This window comes from Gavia stellata, chromosome 7 (assembly GCF_030936135.1).
Source record: "Gavia stellata isolate bGavSte3 chromosome 7, bGavSte3.hap2, whole genome shotgun sequence".
Taxonomy (NCBI): domain Eukaryota; kingdom Metazoa; phylum Chordata; class Aves; order Gaviiformes; family Gaviidae; genus Gavia; species Gavia stellata.
Window position 1 is genome coordinate 13,680,251 of NC_082600.1, and position 20,103 is coordinate 13,700,353.

Consider the following 20,103-nt stretch of genomic DNA (forward strand, 5'->3'; position numbering starts at 1 on the left):
GCCCGGGCACCTCGTCCCGCTGCTGTCAAGGACAGGGAGGCGTTCAGAGGCGCCACGGGAGGTGCTTAAAGACTCGCTGTTTCTGGGCGGCTTTGCACAGCCCCTGCGAGGGTTGCGGGATGCTCTCCACGCCCGGCTTCACCTGTAGCTCCGGGTGAGCGAGCTCCGGCACCCCGCACCCTCTGGAACGCAGCTGCGGGCCCCCGGGGAGGGGGTTGAGCCTCGCACCGCCGGGCTGGGCGCTGCCCTCCTGCCCGAGCCCCGCAGCCGCCGTCGCTCGGCGGGGCCGGTCCCGCCTGGCCGCAGGTGCGGGTCGCGCTGCCCCCGGCCGGGCTCCGGCTCCGGCGCCGCCCTCCCGGGGCCGCCTGCGCACCCGCGACGGAGCGTCCTCGGCGGGGCGGCTGTCCCGGCCAGGACGGCTTCCCCCCGCCTGCTTTTTTGGCCGGGATTCACTTGCCTGCACGGCGCCGGCCAGCCCTGCACCTTCGCCCTCCCAGGGCTCAGCCCCGGGGGCGGCTCGCCGGGGTCAGAGAGGGAGCGCACAGTCCTCCGGGCTGGTCTCTAGGGCCACCGAAGTGCTCCCTCCCCCGGGAGCCCCGGAGGTTTGGATTTCCCCCTGGGGACGCCCCGTACCCCCCCTTCTCCTTCGGGCCGCGAGCGGTGCGCGCTCCTGCCGCAGCCGAGCGAGAGCCCGTCGCCGGGCGCGGCAGCGGCTCGCCGCCCCCGAGCCCCCAGCAGCGCATCCTCTCCCGCCTGCCGCTTCGCCTTCCCCTCCTCCGCTGCGGGAAGGGTATTGCGGGGCAGGCAAAAGGGAAAGTGAATGTAGCGGTCTGAAGATAGAGAGAGGCAGTCAAGGTTAGACGTGTATTTACTCAACCTTTATTATTTAAAAAAATTCATAAAAAAAAAAAAAAGGTGAACGAACGTCTTACAAAACCCCCCCCCCACATAAATAGGACATTCCGTTCAGCTCTGGCTATTGGCAGTTCTAGTACTTGACAACATCAGACGCGATTTCCTGGCATTAGAGAAACCCATTTCAAAATCGGTCATCACAAAGAAATACTAGAAATCCCAGTTAGCACTTGCTAGGCAGCACGGAGCACTTGTACACAACTTTTCAGACACACACCCGCGCACACACGCAGCTGGGAACAGATCCCGTAGGAAGAGAGCCTCCTTAAAAAATAGTAAACGCTTCTCAAAAAAAAAAAAAAAAAAAGAGAGAGAGAGTTATTTACAAAACGCACATGGAAATACAGTATTGACAGAGCGTGGCTGGCAAATCAACATGATTTGAATAGAGAAAGGACTATGGCACATCTTGCTCGAAAGCTCGCACAGCAGCCTCCTTCGAGTGTCCCCGGGGGAAGACAGCTCCTGCCATCCGCGTCGCAGTGCCCTCTCCCTCCCCACCTCTCCTCCCGCCCGCCCCTCGCCTCTCCACCCCTGCGCTTCTTGCCAGGTCCTTTTTACACTTGGATGACCACCGTGCTGGGGCTCTGGAGCCGGGTTTTGTACTGGTCTAGCCAGCTCCTCAGCTCCGAGATCTTGTAGCCCTCTGGTCCTCTGCCTCCCTGGTACATCACCTTCTCCTCCTGGATGACGTAGAGCCTCTCGAAGTAGGCGCCGTAGGCGGCGCTGGAAGCATTGTCCATGGTGTCCACGGCCAGGGGGCAATCGGGCGCCCCTTCCCTCATCAGCTGAGCTGCCCGCAGCCTGTCCTGGAGGCACTGGTGCTTGGGGATGTTGTAGGCTGCGTCCGAGCTGACCCAGCCGTCGGAGGGGTGTGCTTCTTCGATGTACACCAGCAGGAAGTCAGCAATGTCCACGAAGTGCGCGGCCAGGCGCTGGAAGGACCTCAGGCGGGCCATGAAGGGGGGTCAGGTGCAGCTGCCGAAGTTGAGGATGAGGGGTCTCTTGCCGCGGGCGAAGTCCAGGATGCGGAGCCTCTTCTGCCCGTCCAGCTGGATCACCTCGGGGTTGGGGGCTAAGGAGCCCACGTGCGCCGACTTGAAGAAGTCCAGCTTCTGCCCGTGCCACACGGCTTTCAGCGACTCCAGCGTGAACATGCGGTTGGAGTCGGACACGCAGACCGGGGGGTCGTCGGGGGGCGGCCCCTCGCTGGCGCTGGCCACCTCCTCCGCCGTGGGCATCATCAGCATCTTCTTCCTAATGCACAGAAAATCCAGGAGCCAGAGCATCACGGCGGTGAGCAGGAAGCGGGGGAAGAGGAGGATGCAGGCGGCCGCCTGGGTGAGCAGCTGCAAGGTGTGAACGCCAAGGGAGTGGAGCATCGCAGCGGCTTGTGCTGCAGGGCGCTGCCTGCCTGGGGGCCCCCACGCACCCTGCTTGCCGGGGTCTGTGCAGCACGGCTGAGATCCCGCTTCTCTTTAAGCCCATTTTATAGTCAGGGATTTAAATGAAAAGTGACTCCACCTCCGGCCAGAACCCGCCCCTCTGGAACTTGAGCCTGGGGATTACCTACCCCTCCACTCTAATGACCTAAAAATACACAGACAAAAGGGGAGAGAGCCCCGGCGGGAGCTGCGAGGGACGTGCAACGAAGCAGGGAGCCGCCGCTATCAGGCACCAGCAGAGAGTCCGAGATAGGGCACCGCCGGGGTCCCCGGCCGCAGATAGCGGCAGGCGCTCACAAACAGCCCCGCCAAGGACAATGCAACAGGCGCAGCCCGCCCCCCGGCCGGGCCCGGCCCGGCTCCCCACGGGCTATGCGAGAGCGGGGCCGGCGCCGCGCCGGAGCGGCAAGCGGCAGCGGGGGCCGGGGCCGTCCCGGCAGCGCCTGCAGGTGACAGGGACGGGCCGCCGGCGCCGCGTCCCTCCCCGCGCCTCCCTCCCCTCCCCGCCCCGCCAGCCCGGTCGCCCCTGGGCACGGCCTTCGCCCCGCCACACGCCCCGGCGCCGCGGGGGCACCCGGGGCTCGAACCCGCGGACACGCCGAGCCCGCATCCTCCCGCCGCGGCGGCGGGGCGGGAGGCGGCCGCTGCCCCGGCCCACGGGCACCCCCTCGCCTCGCGGCGGGCGGCCCGGGCGCGGGGGGGTGCCAGGTGGGCGCGGGCCGGCGGGCGCTGCCCCGCGGCGGAGGAGGGGCGCGGGGCGGCGCTCCGGCCGCTAGGGGTAGCTGTTGCCCGAGAAGCCGCGGCGGCGGCGGCTGCGGCGGCGGGGAGCCGCGGGGCCCTGCCGCCCCCCGGCCCGGAGGTGTCCGCGCCCCCGCCGCCTTGCCCCGGACCCCGAGTCGGAGGGGGCGTCCCCCCGGCGGCGGGTCTCCCCTCGGGGTGGGGCTCGCCGGCCTCCCCCGAGGGCCCTCGGGAACGGGGGTCAGGGCGGGCAGCCCCGGGGCCGCGGGAGGCAGCGGCGGGCGGGCCGGCCCGGGGCTGCGGGTGTGCGCTGGGGTGTGAAGGCGGGGCCCGGCCGCGCGGCGGAGGCGGCCTTCGACCGCGCTCGACGCCGGCCTGGTCGGGGCGGCCCCCGCGTCCTCGGGGAAGATCACCTCGCCTCGTCCCGGGGGCGCACCCGGGGCCTGAGGGGCGTGCGTCACCCGGGCTTCTCCCGCCAGCTCAGCCGCGACCGCACTCTCCCCGCACCGCCGAGCTGCGGCCCGGCCGGTGCTGCGGGGGGTGCCACGACGGGTGGGCAGCGAGGACGGGGGGGGGGGGGGGCAGGGGAGCGCTGCTTCCGCAACGGCTCCCTGTTCACCGGGGGTCCTGCTGCATCCAGGTGAGCTGTAAGTCAGGGCAGATGCTCCTTTCCGGCGACCCGGGAGGAGCCAGCAGTATTTTTTTTCTGTTGTCGAGTGAAGTGTAAACCCAAGCTTCTCGTGCAGTAGGTCTAGCAAAGTCCTTGAACGGATGGCTGAAGTCTCACCTCATGGACACGGTCAGGTAGACCTGTGTACTGCCCTCGGAGCCATCACGCAAGGGCTGGTTTTAGGTTGGGTGGGTTGTGTATCAGTAGCAAAGTGCTTGCAGTACGTGGAGCTCAGCACAGACTGGCCACCTTCAGTCTTCACCCAGTCAGGAGGAATTTATGGCCTGTAAATTCCTTCTTGCTGGACTAGATGGAGACCTGTCCCAGATGTATGGAGCTTAAGTCTAGTTTGGTGTATAGACACAGCCCTAGACAAAATACGCCAGCTCTGCTCACAGCCTTGCCGCTCTGTTGATGCAGGCTTCCCAGCTTGCAGCACGCACACCATTTCCCCACCACCTTCTTCAGAAAGGGATATTAGTTGTCCAAAATGCTGAACGCTGCCCTCTGCTATGCAAATGTGACTCATGCATCCCTGAGCTGCTGCTACAGCTGCCGTTCACCCAGGTGCCTGCCGCACTGACGGTGGGGACACACGCCCCAAGCATTCAATGTGCGTATGGGTCCTGAGCGCCCCGGTTCAGCCTCTGGCTGACGCCAGGTCTCTGGCTGCAGATTCCCAGAGAATCTGAGGACCTGCAACTCCCCCTGCACTTCTCCAAATGTGACTGTGCATGTCTCCGTGCCTCCCGTCTAACATCTGCAAAATGGAAAAATTAATGCTGAGCCTCCTCATGGGAATCTAGGCGGCTTACTTCATTTTTATGTAACTTATTACGAGAACTCTGAATAAAAGGCAAAATTAAAATCTCATTTTATTTTTTCTTTATCTGGTCCGAATAGGCTGTTTTAGAGCCATCTAATCAGGCGCCTGGTTTGCAGCCCCCCCGGTGCATTGTCTTTAGTTGGTGTCAGCAGCAAGTGAAGGGAATTCAGCGTTGTAGCATCTGAATGAAAATGTATGCTCCAGTCCTCATAAAGCCATGTTCATACACTAACCTGATTAATAACATTTTTGGCATTCTGTGGTGCTCAGTCCAGGGAAAATTACTGAGTACATATTTGCTATATTGTCAAACTTATTTTGAACTCTTCATGTGGGCCTCTCACCACCTCTCTGTGCAGTTATGCAATCTTGAAAACCACAAATTAAAGCCTCTAAACAGACGCAATAACAAATTGTGGTAGCTCTGAAGAAACCCCCAGGAAAAAAATTGATCTCTCAAAGCGACCTCTTCAAACTATGCTGACAGACAAAAGCCTGAGTAAACAGATGGGTTTGCAACCCTGAATATCAACAAACTTTGCTCTACTAGATCAGTGAGAGATATTCCGAGGTAAAAAAAGTATGTGGTTTTATATAGTGTATTTGTAGCTGGATAGGGATTTTGGAAATTACTTTTTCTCCATTCCCTGGAAACAACTTTGCTTTATTTTTATAGCTTGAAGGAAACTTTTGAATTGGGGTTTCCTATTCAGCTGTGGATAGACCAGAGAACTGAAGCATTTTGCTCCAGCAGCCCGCTGCTACGCTTTCCTGCCATAGGAAAATTCAAGTATAACCTGAGGCCGCTGTTTCACAGTGAAACAGTGGCTCTGCATGGCTCTACAAGCCATGCACCGATGCGTTCAGTCGAAGTACAGCGCTCGTGTATTTATACAAAACTCCGTGGAAAAGGGTGGAGTTCCTTCTGCAGCCCTTTGCTTCTCAGGAGCTTTGAAGTGACGTGTCGCTGCTCTTCTCACTTCTGTGTTATGCTGGACGGCTTTCAAAATCATGTGTTTTAACCTCGGTAAACCCTCTCTCTACTTCACAAGGGCCGTACCTCCCAGTCGGATCTTGGATTATTTTTAGGTATGTGAAGGTAGTTGGTCTTTCTAGGAATCTATATCGCTGCTACTAGCAGTGTGGGAACTTACGTCTTCCTGTGCACTAAGGATTTCATAGAATATATCCTAAAATACGGGATTTACAGTGGCACATCTGGTTATGGGTGGTTTTTACTCTTCTGCATGTGGTCTGTGGTTCAGCAGTCACTAACTTAAATATATATGAGTTTGTGTGTGTGTGTGTCTGCACGAGTGCACATACAGGGTTCACATTATTTCCTTTTTTGAGAACTTTATAGTCGTAGGTTTTCTTCATTTTCTTCATACATTTGATAAATGTAATTTATAACTGTTTTAAAGTTCTTTTCATAAACAGGAGCTACAAAATAAATTCAGCAACTTATAAAAACAAAACCTCAAAAAGCTGAAATTAAAAACATCAGGTCAGCTTTGATGTAGAGGATGTGTTGAAATGGTATATTCATATGTTTATTTTCTATTTTATAATTTCCTGCGTAAAGACACGCAATGCTTTCTGACAGGAAACTAAATGTATTTTGGAAGAGTTCCACCTCTCATGTCATCTAAGCTACATGTCATTAATGTGTTAGAAGAGAACTTTATGTGAAGGAAACAAAAAAGACTTCGCCGAAGTTTGGATCTGGCCCTGAAATAAGAGCTGGACAATTTCTTCTCGTGTAAGCGGCTACCCTGTAACTACAGAGAGGTGCAGTAGTGCAGTGGTAAATTACTCGCCTATCTGGTATCTGTAAGAAGTGGGTAGATGTTATGTTGCTCAAATCAGAGGTGGATAGACTCCATTTGCAGTTGTTTGCTCTTAGTGACACCTCTGGCTGTCTCGAGACCTACATCCCTCTTAATCTGTCACCACTTTTAGATGACACCTGTTTTTCTTTTCCTCCCTCCTGTTTTTTTTTTTTTTTTTTAAATATATACATGACTCAGAAAAAAACCACGCAAAGTCACGCACCTAGCCAATGCTTTGAGTAGCTTTGAGAATTGAAAGAAAAGAAGTGCAGATTGTTCTGTAAAATCACTAGTGGAGCCATGGACTTTGACTCTCCTACCCCATCCTGGCATTCTCACCTTCAAATACATGACAAATATGTCATATATGACAAAGAGGTTCCCTGCATTGAAGCCAGTTTAAATTTTTTCCCCACTTCTTTCTGATTCTGTGTTGAACTGGGAAGGCATTGTTTAATTCGGAGGGAGGACGGATTCCACAGCTACAGGTCTGTTAGTGCAACACTCAGATCTCACCCTGAGTAAGCGGAAACCAACATTTTCTTGAGTCTGTGAACCACCTACCAAAGCTTTGCAGCGTGACCAGGTGTACAGTTCCCCCGATGTGTTAATGGGTTTCTGCACCTGCCTCCACACTGCTGCTCGCTAGTGCCCCTGTTGTGCTCGCAGCCTGTCAGGCGGTGGTAGAAACTAGGTAACCAAAAGGTTCTGGATTAAAGGATTCTCTTTTCAAACCCAGACGATTTTGGTGACTGGGTTTACTTTAAGACCCCTAAAATAGTGTGCAATAGCACAATTTCTGGTGCAACTTGATGAATGCTAAAAGGTGCAATTTTCCACCCCATTACTCGTTCCTCACTTCTGCTTTCACTGTGTCTTGTGTGATCCTGCAGTGACCAGTGGTGACCCGGTTCAAGGGACTAAGGGGGCAGAAAAGTTTAGCTCTAGCAAAGTGAGTTATTTACTGACAGGTTAGTTCCCTCGACTGTCTCATGACAAAAGGAAATGATCTCATGTGGGATGCAGAGAAGGCACAAGAGAAATGGCCTCCGCATGTGGCCAAGGTAGAGGTAACAGGACCATCCCATCAGACTGCCTTAGCAATAGTATCAAACTGCCTCTGGGTGGGACTGCGTAGTGAGAATGTGTTAAGCAGAAATTTCCTGAACAAGCTTCACTACAAGGAAAATGTACGTAGTCTTACACTTTTGTGTAGTGGAGGAGTATTGGAGATATACAGGAGATGTCAGTGGCTGTCACAAGGTCCAAGCCAAATGGGGCACACAGCCGGCTTCTGGGGCGAGCCAGCAATGTCAGCTTCAGCAGCAGCTGCTAACACACTTCCTCCAGCAGCAGGAAATCAGATTATCTGGAAACCCCTGTGCCAAGCACATCTCTGCTACCCATCAAGCAAACTGCTCAAAAGCTCCTGTGGCTCAAGAGCTCAGGCTGGACCCCCTGGTAGTATGGTATAATTACAGTCATGTGAATGGTTCGCTCTGCAGCAAAGACAACAGTCTAGTCCAGAAGTGGATCCCCATAGAGTTATACTTAAGCAGCAACTTTATACACATTGAATACAGATTAAGTCCTTGGCAGAAAGAGAAAATACTCCTTCCACTGTCTTTGTTCATACCAGTTTCAGGTGTGATGCAGAGGAGGACGAGGAGATGCAATTTGCTCGGTTCTAAATCTCCTCTAAGAAGATTGTAACAAAATTCACCACGTGCAGTGATTTATAACAGAGTATGTTTCTACTGACAGCAAATTTCAATACACTAACACCATTTAGAAAGATGAGAATAGCAGGCTGATAACTAAGGTTAGTTTTTAATCTTTTAAATGGCAGCATGGCAAGGCTATTTTCTCAAAATGTTTAGGGGACACTTTTGAGTTGACGGACTGGGTCCAGGCTTTGTTGAGGTAAAGGAAACACCACTCCTTTGAGCTCCCTTGCCATGGGGAAGTCTCACTGCTGCCTGGCAGTCTTTGTTACAGGCTGATTCTCAGAGCCCTGAGGTTTGTGTGGTGAAAGCCGTGAGCGATCAGTGGCAAAACTCCCGGCGCCTTCCTTGTGATCAGGATTTTGCCCGAGCCATGTAGCATGATAACAGACAAAAGGAGGGCTGAAGACTCAGGGTGAGATTCCCATCATCTCACTTTCCTTAGCAAATGCAGTAAAAGATGAAGAATTTTAAAATAATATCATTTAATAATTCTCAGGTTTTCAGGCGGTTGCATGTGCCCTGCCTGAACCAACATCCACATTTGATTTTTCAATCTGTAACAGACCCAGAGGGCAAGGCAGGAAAAATAGCATTTAAAAAAAGATTTATTCAAGGAAAATCTCTAGGGATCGTGTCTAGGGTAATCTTTTTCAGGGTGACCCTCATTTTCTACAATATAATGGTTTTACCCAGCAGTGGTTTAATGGTTTTGAAAAAGCTGCAGAGTGGAGGAACAAATACTTTAGCAAGAATAGAGGAGTTTACTCTACTCAGAAAGGCAGGAGTATCAGCCCACTTTTGAATATAGAACGTAGATGATTAATCTACTGACCTTTTATCCCCAACATCACTAAAATGTGTATTACATACATAACATGGTCTGGTTTTGCATAAATGATTGCTTTAAGCATGACGGACCTGTTCGAAGCAAGCGGCATGCCAAACAGGAGGCTAGAAGGCACCATCACTGTGCACTTAGACTCTCATCAAATACCTTGCTTGCTTCAAGCCTTTTCGTTGAACATAAATGTTTGTGAAGTTTTCCAGTGATTTTTTTTCCTGGCATTTGTACCATGACTCTTATTATTTTTAGCCATGTAAAATGGCATTATGCAATCGCTGAAATTTGTTTCTTTCAGCCCATGATGATTTATAAGTCTTAATTTCCAGGATACTCCCTTGAAGTTACCTTCTCCTTGTGACCTCAGGATTTCTCTTCCCAGACCTTTGCTATTTATTTTTACTATTTCTGTAGTCAGGGTTTGGCAATGTTGGTTTGGATTAATGACTAAACATACATAAGAACTGGAAGGAATACACATCTTAATCTCCTAATTTAATGTGTGGCTTGTTTATCAGTAGTAGAAAGAAGTTTCTGGACAGGTTGACACATCCTAATAATAGGCCTCTGCAGCCAGATAGAAAGATTTTGACAAATCTGAACTGCATGTAATTCTTCACTTGTTCCAAAATAGATGCAATTTGCTTATTTTATATTGCAGTGCAGTATTTCTTTCTAAAACTTTGCCCAGAAAGAATTGGAAGTGGAAGTCAGTTAGTCTGGACAAGTATGCATTGTTTATATGGAATATTTTAATTGACATAAAATTGTGTAAACCTGCTTGCTTCTCTGCTCTTGGATGAAGAAAAGATCTTTGGTGTAACAAGGGACTGAATTTCTGTTCTATTTTTTCCTTTTATGCAGGAAACTGCAAATAATTTACTGCTCAGATGAAATTACTCAGCATTTTACTCAGTCGTTGAATTTTCCTCATAAGTGGTATATTTTGCTTCCATTATATATCCAGTAATTTTTTAATTGGCATCTTCTGATGACCTTTTCACTTTCTCTGTGTATTCTTATTTACCTTCATTGTTTATTTACTTAGGCTTAATTCCTTCCCTACACAGCCTACTGTGAATAAAATGTTCCTCTGAAAATGATTAATTTTGCACTTTGTTTACAGAATAGTCTTGCAATGTTGTATCTGATACTCATTAGCAGGAAAACAGAAATAAAAGGAGAAACATTAGTTTTCACCACAAATAATTTTGAATTCACTGGGATCAGGATCTGACCCAAAATGTTTAGGTTAGCTCAACAGCTCAAGTTGATTCGAAGGGTCTCAATGTTTATGCCTAACAGCGCGTCCTCCTATGACTTTTTATTTTTAGCTGCTCAACAGTTCTTACTTTCTGTGAATTTGAAATTTATTCTTAGACGAAGCAATACAGTGTCTTCACAGGGAAGAACTGTGACAAGCATCGCTATGTGATACAGCTCATCATTTCATAGGGCCCATCATTTCCACCTGAAGCTCTGGCAGAAAAAAAACCCACCAAAGATTAAATGGTTACTTTAAAGTTAGAAATTAAATTTTGGGTTCCAATCCACTTTTCTCAGTGCATGAATTATTGGACCTGGAGCAGTCCACCATCCTCTGTGAAACTTAATTTAAGGGCCACAAATTGCCTCTGAATATTAACATATGTGCAAACCCGCTTCCCGGAATCCAACTGTACTTTTATTTCTGACATTTTAATAAAATTTATTTTGTGACAGTACTAATCCCTTGCTACTAGTTCTTACCTGAAACCAAGTTTGAATTTCTTAAAACAAGAAAATGGTGCTTTTTTAGAAAAGGTATTCACAACCCCTTTTTATAATGGGAATCATATACAAAGCGGGGAATACGTATGCGAATAAAATGGATCAAAGTGATCTAAGCCCACTCGTAGAAAGGGGAAAGAGTTCTGAAATGCATATTCATTGCAAACAGACCCTGGATTTACTAGGTACCGAGGGAACATTTTTTTAAGAACAATTATGTTGTATTTGGAAAAACTGACATTTTTTTTCTTAACTAATTTTAATTGGCATTATGCTCCCACTGAGCCAAAAAAAAAGGAAGACAGCAGCAAAATATAAATTAAAGTAGGAGTAGAGTATCTTAGCTGATGGAAGTATAGATAAAAGGCTCCGAAGCCTTTCTTACAAATACCTTCTTCAAACTGGGGTGGTCCTCAGGCAGCGGTGGCCCGTGCGTATTCCTTGGCCTCTTTTACAGTTGTTGACATTGTGCTGCCAATGAAGCAGCTGTCACTTTTTACCAGCATAATGCCTGCCAGCAGCCAGATCAGAAGAGCTGCTTTTAATTAAATTTCTGATTTCAGTTGGATTTTGGTTTGCAGTTCACAGCTAACGGAGATTTTTGGGGTGGGGTCTTACAGGGCATCGAGGAGTGTTTCAGACACCTCTGTGTTACAGAGTTCTGTTCAGAAACATCAAGCGTCACCTTAAAATCAGTTACATTTTTGCCCTCATTACTGGCAAGAGCTCTTCCAGGATCGCGCTGCCATAATGGCTAGAATCATTAATATTTCCAGCTTAAATGTATCTATGGCGGATTTACACCATTTGTTCGTGTGCCAACATTGTCTCTTTGCTGAGACAGTTCTCCTGCCTCCCCTTTCTCCTTGTGTTAAAGAATCATAGAGTCGTTTAGTTTGGAAAAGACCTTTAAGATCATCGGGAGCTGTCTTATCCTCTCATGCACTGCTCCACTGGGGTTAACAAGCCAAACTCTTGTGGGGTGTATCGGCACTGATGAGGACAGGCAGATTCAGGCTCTCTGCTAATGATCTGAGTGAGCTGGGATGCAAATTGGCCCTCTCCTGGTGCCTGTAGGGCTATGGCAGTGTAACGCTAAGCCTGAGCTAGTGAGTTCTGCTGGAGACTTCATTAGCACTGTGCTAATTCAGTCTATATGGATTCTGGGCCAGTACGAGGCCAACTGAGGCTCACATTGATCTGCATCTGTTTATTCAGATGTGCTCACAGTCTCTTCTCATGAGATTGATTTTCCATTTCTCTGATACTCCTAGAAGCAATCTTCTGCACCTGTTTCATGTCAAGTCCATTTTCCTGCATCATATACAGAGAGATTAATTGGAGAACAAGAGATTGCGCTATCCTCTCCTCTTTTTCTTGCATTAGCACTGTTTGGCACAGCATATGGTCACTGGTTCAGCACAATCATCTCATCAGTCTGGTTGACGTCTGGAAGTCACGGACAAACACATATGCAGCTTGACAGCTGAACACCTGGGCAATGAGTGTGGCATGTCAGGGACACGCTGGGTGTACCCTACATGCGCTATGTTATTTGATCGGTGCTGTGCAAAACACCTTGGACCTACCTGAAACCCAAAGGACAAATGAAAAGTTTATGTACGGTAGCTCTGGAGCATCTCTGCTGTATCAGCCAACGCACCGTGGAGTCAACCCATCTTGGTGAGCCCAGTACAACCAGAGAGCATTGGGCTGTTTGTTCACTCGCTAGCCATCTGTGTCGTTCACATTTCCCACAGGCTGGATTTCCTGCTCATGCGGTGCATGGCATGGGGTTTCCCAGACACAAACATGGGAGCCCAGGCACATGCTCGGGGGCCGTGTGACAGGGCTGTGGCTGTGGATCTCCCCCATATGGAGCACAGCTGTGTCTGTCCTTGAAAGGGGTGACCTAAATTTTACACAGTATTCCAGTGATGTATGACCAGCACATCCCTCGCTGCTGGAAATACCCCATGTGTTTTTGAATTGTACTTGTTTACCATAGCTGCCTCTCTTTAGGGGCTCATGCTAACCCTGAATTTGACTGAACCATCTAGAGTTTTCTCCTCCACGTGCAGCTGGCAAGTGCGCAGTTTATAGTAACATTTTTTGCTGCCAGTTTCATGAAATTGAACCAGGCAATTCTGGATTTCATCCTGTTTGCACTGCTTCAGTCCTTGAAGTCATCCAGTTCTACCAGTGAAATAGCCCAGTCCTGCTCTGTACACTCACAGATTTAATAAGCTCATTCCCAATTTTTGCACCCGCGTTTTCTATATCATCTCTGCTGACCATGTTCTTCTAATGGTGTTTGAACGTGCTAATCAGCAGACAGCAAATAACCTTTGCTGATGTAAACTGTCATAGCTTTTGCTGTCTATGTATTGCTGGTAGTGTTTCCAGCTAAGGTTCTGCCAGAATGTAATTAGAAATGTACCTTTAAAATGTGATATTTCTTTAACTACTGTAAACATCTTGTAAAAGAATTTAGAAGGCTTTGCTTAAAAATACCACCGTGCTTATGAAATAGTTACTCTTAGGCCAAATTAACACTAAGAGTGTATCATAATATTAAAGGTGTTACAATATTAAAGGTTTAGATTTCCATTATCAGGAATATTCCCTCTTGCTTAACTCTGCTGTAACTGTGTTTCCTTTAAGCAGATGACCCCAGTTATTGCGATAAATCATACTCCTCTTTCTCAAGTGAGGTGCCAGAGAGATATTGCAACAAGCACCTGCTTCCTGGCATGACATCAGTCCCTTTCAACAGTGGCTTTGGAGCTGGCCTTTAAAGCTGTTTTGTTCTGTTACCCAAAGAACTGGGCATTATGTTGCTATCTTCTCTATGCCACAAGGGCTATCTTCCCCCAGCATTATTCCCATCCCCTCTCTCCAGCTTTGTGGCTGAGAAGAAAACATAACAACTATAAACCAAATGCAGCAGTGCATCTGAAAGCAGTCTAGGTAACAACTCCAAGAGATACAAACTGGGCCACATCTTGCATATGTTCAGTACTGGTGATTTAAGTGTTGACATTGTCATGGTGACAATTAAGAAGCAAGAAGGGGAGGATCCTAGATCTGTGTGGTTTAATGGGAATATTTTGGTGCTAATAGTCACCTGTTGTCAAGAATCACTCAAACTTAGGCCTAGTAGGCTCCATGGATATGACCCCATTTTAGGGGGGAACCAAGCTGGAAGAGTGTATGTACCGAGAAAACAGGAACAGGTCCTGGACTGAGTAGTACTGTTTTCCATGAGCAGTATCTCACCTGGGCAATTGGGACTGATGTTGCCTAACTAGTGGGTCCCACCATCACTTTGGCCATTTGGTCTTTGATAGGAGATGATCAAATTTGAGCACGTGGCAATAAGAGGCAGTGATGCAGCCACTAGCGTTTAATGAATCATTTTTGAAGGTGTTTGGAACTTTTTCTCATTTCTAAGCTATAATCAGTCAGAGAAGGACTTTATAAAATATTTATCCTCCATTTTGTGTGTAGAAATTATTTACTTTATGTGGTGTTTGATGCATTATTTTTTCTATTAGCAAAGCAAGCCATAATCTGTTAAACACCTGCATGGAAGTATCCCAAAATGACCTGGTATGATGAATACTGTTACAGACTGTAGTTGAATAGGTGCTTCTTTTCCCAGCTGTGGGAACTGTAGAAACTGAAAATATTCTTTCTGAAAAGTTCCGGAATCAACTTTTTCTCTTACAGAGAGCTTTCTAGTGTAGAATTAAAGTTGCTTAAGTATATTTCCTTGCAATGAACATTCTAAAAATAAAAAGGGATGATAAATAAGGTGACATTTATATTAAGTGCAGTGCTCATTGCCATCAAATTCCATAACCGCAGCCCTCTTGTATAGACATTCAATTTAACAATACATCACCTTTGATTCACAGCTCTGAATAGCTGAAAAATCCTCTTGTAATGCTTGCCCTTGGCTCCCAGTAACTTGCCATTTGCTTGAATTACATACAATGAGTAAGCACTTGAAGCAGTGTACATCTGTACATGTCAGTAATGTTTGTATAAGGTTTAATTTAGCACTGTATATTATATTGCAGCCTTCACTTTCTGGTAAAGATGATGTGAGGAAATTGTTTTGCTAAGTAAGGACTGCAAAATTCATTACTTGCTATATGTTATTTTGGCGTACCGTTTTTTAGTTCTAGATGGATTTTTGCCATTTGGGTGCTGAACAATATAATGTTGGAGTTCAGCCTGGGCATTTGTGTCCCAAAGTACATGAGGATGACAGTACTAAAGGGGTTACTAGCAGCTTTCTGCCAGTTCATGTATGTTGTGTGAAGTCACTCCCTTCCATATAAGACAGAGAAGTTGTTTGAATGCAGCATTTCTCTCCCTGTGTGCATTTGAAGCGTGGGGTGCAAATTTTTACTTCTGCTTTTGCTCCGATTGAGCTGTCTAAAACTGCCCTAGAATTTGTCATATTAGAAATGATAACTAGTCAGATAGTGTGCAGGTGCCCAAAATGCAACTCTTCTCTTTAAAATATCTTCTTCTTTGGTTTTTTGTTTTTTTTTTTTTTAAAGTGGGAAAAATGAAGTGCATTAAATTTGTTCAGCTGGCCTATTTTGTCTCATCCAACCTGGTATCACACATAACTTGAACATCAAAATGTCATGGGAAACTATGAGTAATCTGAGGCACTCAGGGTTTGACTAAGGCAAATTTTCAAGGCCATACTGAGAGATAACATACTTTTAAAAAGACTGTTGGAAGTCCTGGTCCAAGGTGACGTACCTTAATTGTGGTGGTGTTATCAATGGTGCACCAGAAACTGTAGAAACTAATGTAAAGCATGTGCTTCTCTTTTCATCTGTGTTGCTGTGCTTCATTAAAAGGTTATCAACATGATTTCTAACTTTAGCAGCATCTCAGCCTCCATCTTTGAGTCCTGCACTTCTTCCTGTTACACATTCTTCCCATGATTTAATATAATTTCTTCAAAGTGGCATTTCTCCAAAGTGTACCATAATAAGCATAGGTAGATGTACATCTACTTGTGGACCACTGGAGACCAGTCTTCACCCAGATGTAACTGCAGACCTACTTGAAGACAATTCCATTAATAGCCACAGATCCATAGTTGCTGAGTGTCTTATATGCTTGTCCAAAAGGAATTCACTGAGGCTATCAATGAACTTCACTCAATAACCACACGTTCATAACAAATTTTGACTATTACTAATATAGTACAATACAAATGGATGTGTTAACAGTGCAGCTGTTGTTTGAAAGCAGCAGTATTGCTTATGAGAGAACAGTTTCTGTTTTCCTAGTACAATTTTCACACATTACTATTAATTTAAAATGAAATAGAAATGAATAGCCACCCAGGCTTTGTAATCTGGATGTTTAATATGTCTGTTATATATCTATTTTTTTTATTTTAACTTCTTCACTGTGTGTGCTGCTTCTCTCACTCTGTCCCCGTTTATATCCTTCAGAAATGATTGTTTTTTTAAAATATAACTTCAAAAGAGAAATGAAATTTTCCCAGCATGCTAAAATCTTGGGTGGCATACAGTGTTGTCACTAGTAATATAATTTAAAATTAACACCATTGACAAATGCTGCTTTAAAGCTTCTATTGAAAAATCATAATATGTAAAGGCAGTAGGGCTTTTTTGCTGATCTGGATTTACATTTGTGTAAAGTACAGTTAACAACTGGTGTGATCTTGTTACAGATTGATTACCCTTCTTCAGTATGTCCCTTGTTTTGTATCCCATTATTCACTCGAAGGTCTTAATTAAATGAATCAGAGTATAAGCACATATTTGCTGCAACAATTGCAATTCCCCATGGATAATTTTCTTTGGCTTGTCTTGCTGGTATTTCCAGGAAAGTTCCCAGAAACTGTTTCACAGAATGGAGGGATTTCTCTTTTTAAAACCCTTTTTTGGTGTTACACAAAATTGAGCCCAGAAGAGTTTAATTTTTGAGAAAGAACCATGAATACTACATGCATGTGTGCCTCTATAATAACAAAATCTTCAGAATAAATTGAGTTTAAGCTGAGTCTTATTTGATTTCTGTGGTTGGCTTTGGCAACATTTGGTAGTTATTTTCCATTGAAATTCGCACCCACTTGGGGCAGCAGTATGTTTAAGTGCTTATCCTCTTATTTCTGCTCTGCAATCTTAATTTTAAAACTCATTTTCCATTTTTTTTCTATTTGCTCTGATGTGTGTACTTATCTTTCACATGGCAATAATTAATTCTGCATTAATTTGGTGGTCTTGGTCTTAGTGTGCATGTATGTGTGTTGAAGGGGTACAATATATAGCCCTGTAAAGAGCATTGTTCTTTGATTTTGAGAAAGGGACAAGGAGGAATTCTAATTTACATCCATATTGCTGAAATACAAATATGGCCTCTCCATTCAAGACTGCGGCTGTGATTTTTCAAAATGACTTGTAAGGCTTAGATAACTCCTTTTATTGGCGAAACTGGGACATTTTTAAGAAACAAGTTTTTGGAGAAGAAGGTTTAACATTATAGAAATTTTAACAGGACGAGCTGGCCCCAAAGAACCAGCAAAACTGTTAACTGCTGACTATGAGTGCAGTGCAGTTCTCTTGGTCTCTGTTGCATTTGTTGGGTCAAGGTGCTTGATTCTGTATTAGACGTTAAATAAAGGTGATTCATGCCTCAGTGTACTGACAGTCTGATGACAGGCATTAAAGAGATAAGGCATATAGAATGAGTCAAAAGGGAGTTGTTGTTTTGTTATTTTGGGGTTGGTTTTGCTTATTAACATAGAGATTGATTGAAGACATTTCTATAAGAGCGGATGCAAACCTCCTCTGAGCACACAGCAGACTGACAAGGTACAAGTCAGCTTGAATCCAGAAGCTGTATCACTGGGTCAGCATGAAACTATTTAGGAGGAAACATTAGCTCAGGCAAAGTAACTTGTTAACAGTGCTGCACAATGTTTGTGCCAATGCTGGGTCGCTTCTGGCCGACTGAGGTAACTTAGAGGGAAGAGTGGCTCTGACATCTTGCACATTTGCAGACATGCCTCCACTTCTGTGAAGATCAAAGGCTTGTTCTGAGGATCCCCAAATCAGAAGACATACTGGTCATCTCTAAGGTTTGTATCAGACCCCAAGAGCTCTAACTGGCATTTGTTAACAGTTATACCTAGGAGCTCCAGCTGATACATTTTTCATACGGCACATACAAGGTAAGAAAGAGATCCTGTTTCCAAAACTTTAGCCTGAATTGAGAGGAAGCTTAGATGGAAATCATCATCCAGCCCAACCCCTTGCCAGAGCAAGATTATATCCTGCAGGCTGTTTTCTAGCATTTGCCAATCTGGCTATAAAAGCACCAAACAAATAGGATACATTACTGGGAAGAGTCTGGGAGACTGTTCCATTGTTTAAAAGACGTCATCCCAGTACATTGTATTCTGAAATTAAGTATTTATTTTTTTCTTATCTTAATTACATCTTATCCTTGGTTATGTTCTGAGATACCAAATTAAAATCTGACATTCTTGAAGGCTATATAGTTGTTGGCTATTACAATTCACCTTTGTGTCCTCGAGCTGACCAAACCGGGGTATTGGTCACCCCAAGGGAAAGGGCTGCACAGCTGCATGACCATAATTATTCTGTGTCACAAGGACCAGGGCAAACAATGGTTATAAAACTCCTTTTGCCTTCTTCATGTATCTGGCCTGCTCTTTCCTAATAAATCAGTTCCTCCATCCCATCACAGCTTTTGCTGTTCTTCAATGAATGTTTGCCAGCAGCTATATCTACTTTAGCAAGTAGTGTGACCTAGTAAGAGTGTGGAGTGAATGCAAAACAAGACCTGTAGAGTAAAATGGTTGTTGCTGAGGGCTTAACATCCACAATCCTGCGTGCTTTAAGGTTTTGAAATAGTTCTGGGCTGGTCTCTCAAGCTGGATGTATGTAGTGGTTGGAGATCATTAGATGCACTCCTGGAACACACTTTCTGATTTAGTTTTTTCTGAAAGTCTGTGAGTCTGAGACTGCTTTGTTGTGTGAACCAGAGCATAATGAGTAGGGATGAACTAAAATGCTAATGCAGATACAATCCAGATCTTCTTGGGAGTGTGTTGACCAGAGCTGAATGCAATGTTATAGAGCAGCAAGAGATATTTGAGTCAGGCTTCAGGAAAATGTTTGTAATGATAAGGGCAGGGAAGCATTATGGAAGTTGAATAAAATCCATGATGAGGGGTTTTTAAGAAGAGGCTAAACAAAACAGAATTTGGGAATAAGATAGATATAGTTGTTTATGCATAGAGAATCAGGAATGGATTTGGTCAGTTTATGGCATCCCTTCAAACCAAATTTCCCCTATGATTCCAAAGTGCACCACCATATCTGTTCTGGAGTAATGACCTTTGCATAGACAGCTCCAAAGGGCTTTTTTTTTTCCTGCTGTGTGACAGTGCAGTCCCTCATGCCATACTTGTGGTTTCTTTCAGTACTGCACCTCCTTGCATTTCTTCCACCTGATGAATGTGTGTCCCTTTTTCTTATGCATATCAGTTTCAATTTTTCCAGTTTTAATTTTCTGTCCTTTCTCCTGCTATACAATATAATTTTTTTCTCTTCCTTGGCTGCTATTTATAACTTCTCCTAGTTTAGCTACATCATGGAGTTTCACTGATGGCAATTTACTCTCCCAGATACTGAACGTTTTCAATAAAGGTGACTCAAAAATGGTGTCTACCAAGTCATCTACATTGCTGGTGATAATCTACAGTTAGCCAGATTTCAAAACACATAACTGGTTCTCTTCAGGTCAGTTTAAATTCAGGTTCAGATAATAGCAAATGCTCTACTGAACTGGTGGCATATGGTTGTTTCCTGCCATTCGTTTGTAAGTTGGTCAAGCAGAAAACATCAAATTAGTAAAACTGTAGCCATTCTCTTTGTCTATGCTGTACATTATTGTGAATTATTAAGTGTCTTGAAACAGAACTGCTCCCCAGAAAATACACATTTCAGAGCCAAAACCCAAACAAGTCCCACTCCTAAGCCTCAGATCACTCAAAAAGAGCCTCAATAAATTCAGGTTTCTTTTTGCCATTGAATTTAAATGGATGTTAAGGACCTTAAGTTACTAAGGTTCCTTATAAGCCCCTCCATTTTGTATAATGATTTGTTACTTTATGCATTTTCTGCTGCAGCTTATGAAGATCCCAGTATCCCAAAAGGATTGACCTTTTCAGTGGATGATACAGGTGTCTACTTTCAACCCAGAGGACCAGTCTAGCCTTGCCTCTTGGCTGCTGCTTAATTCAGT

At 45.9% G+C, this 20,103-nt stretch overlaps 1 protein-coding gene across 1 annotated transcript; it reads right to left on the minus strand.

Annotated features, from left to right (window-relative positions):
* Positions 1-1,472: 1,472 nt before the first annotated feature.
* Positions 1,473-2,300, minus strand: DIO3 (iodothyronine deiodinase 3). Its single transcript, XM_059819866.1, has one exon. The coding sequence runs from the start codon at positions 2,295-2,297 to the stop codon at positions 1,473-1,475; it is 825 nt and encodes a 274-aa protein (XP_059675849.1). The 5' UTR covers positions 2,298-2,300.
* Positions 2,301-20,103: the final 17,803 nt, after the last annotated feature.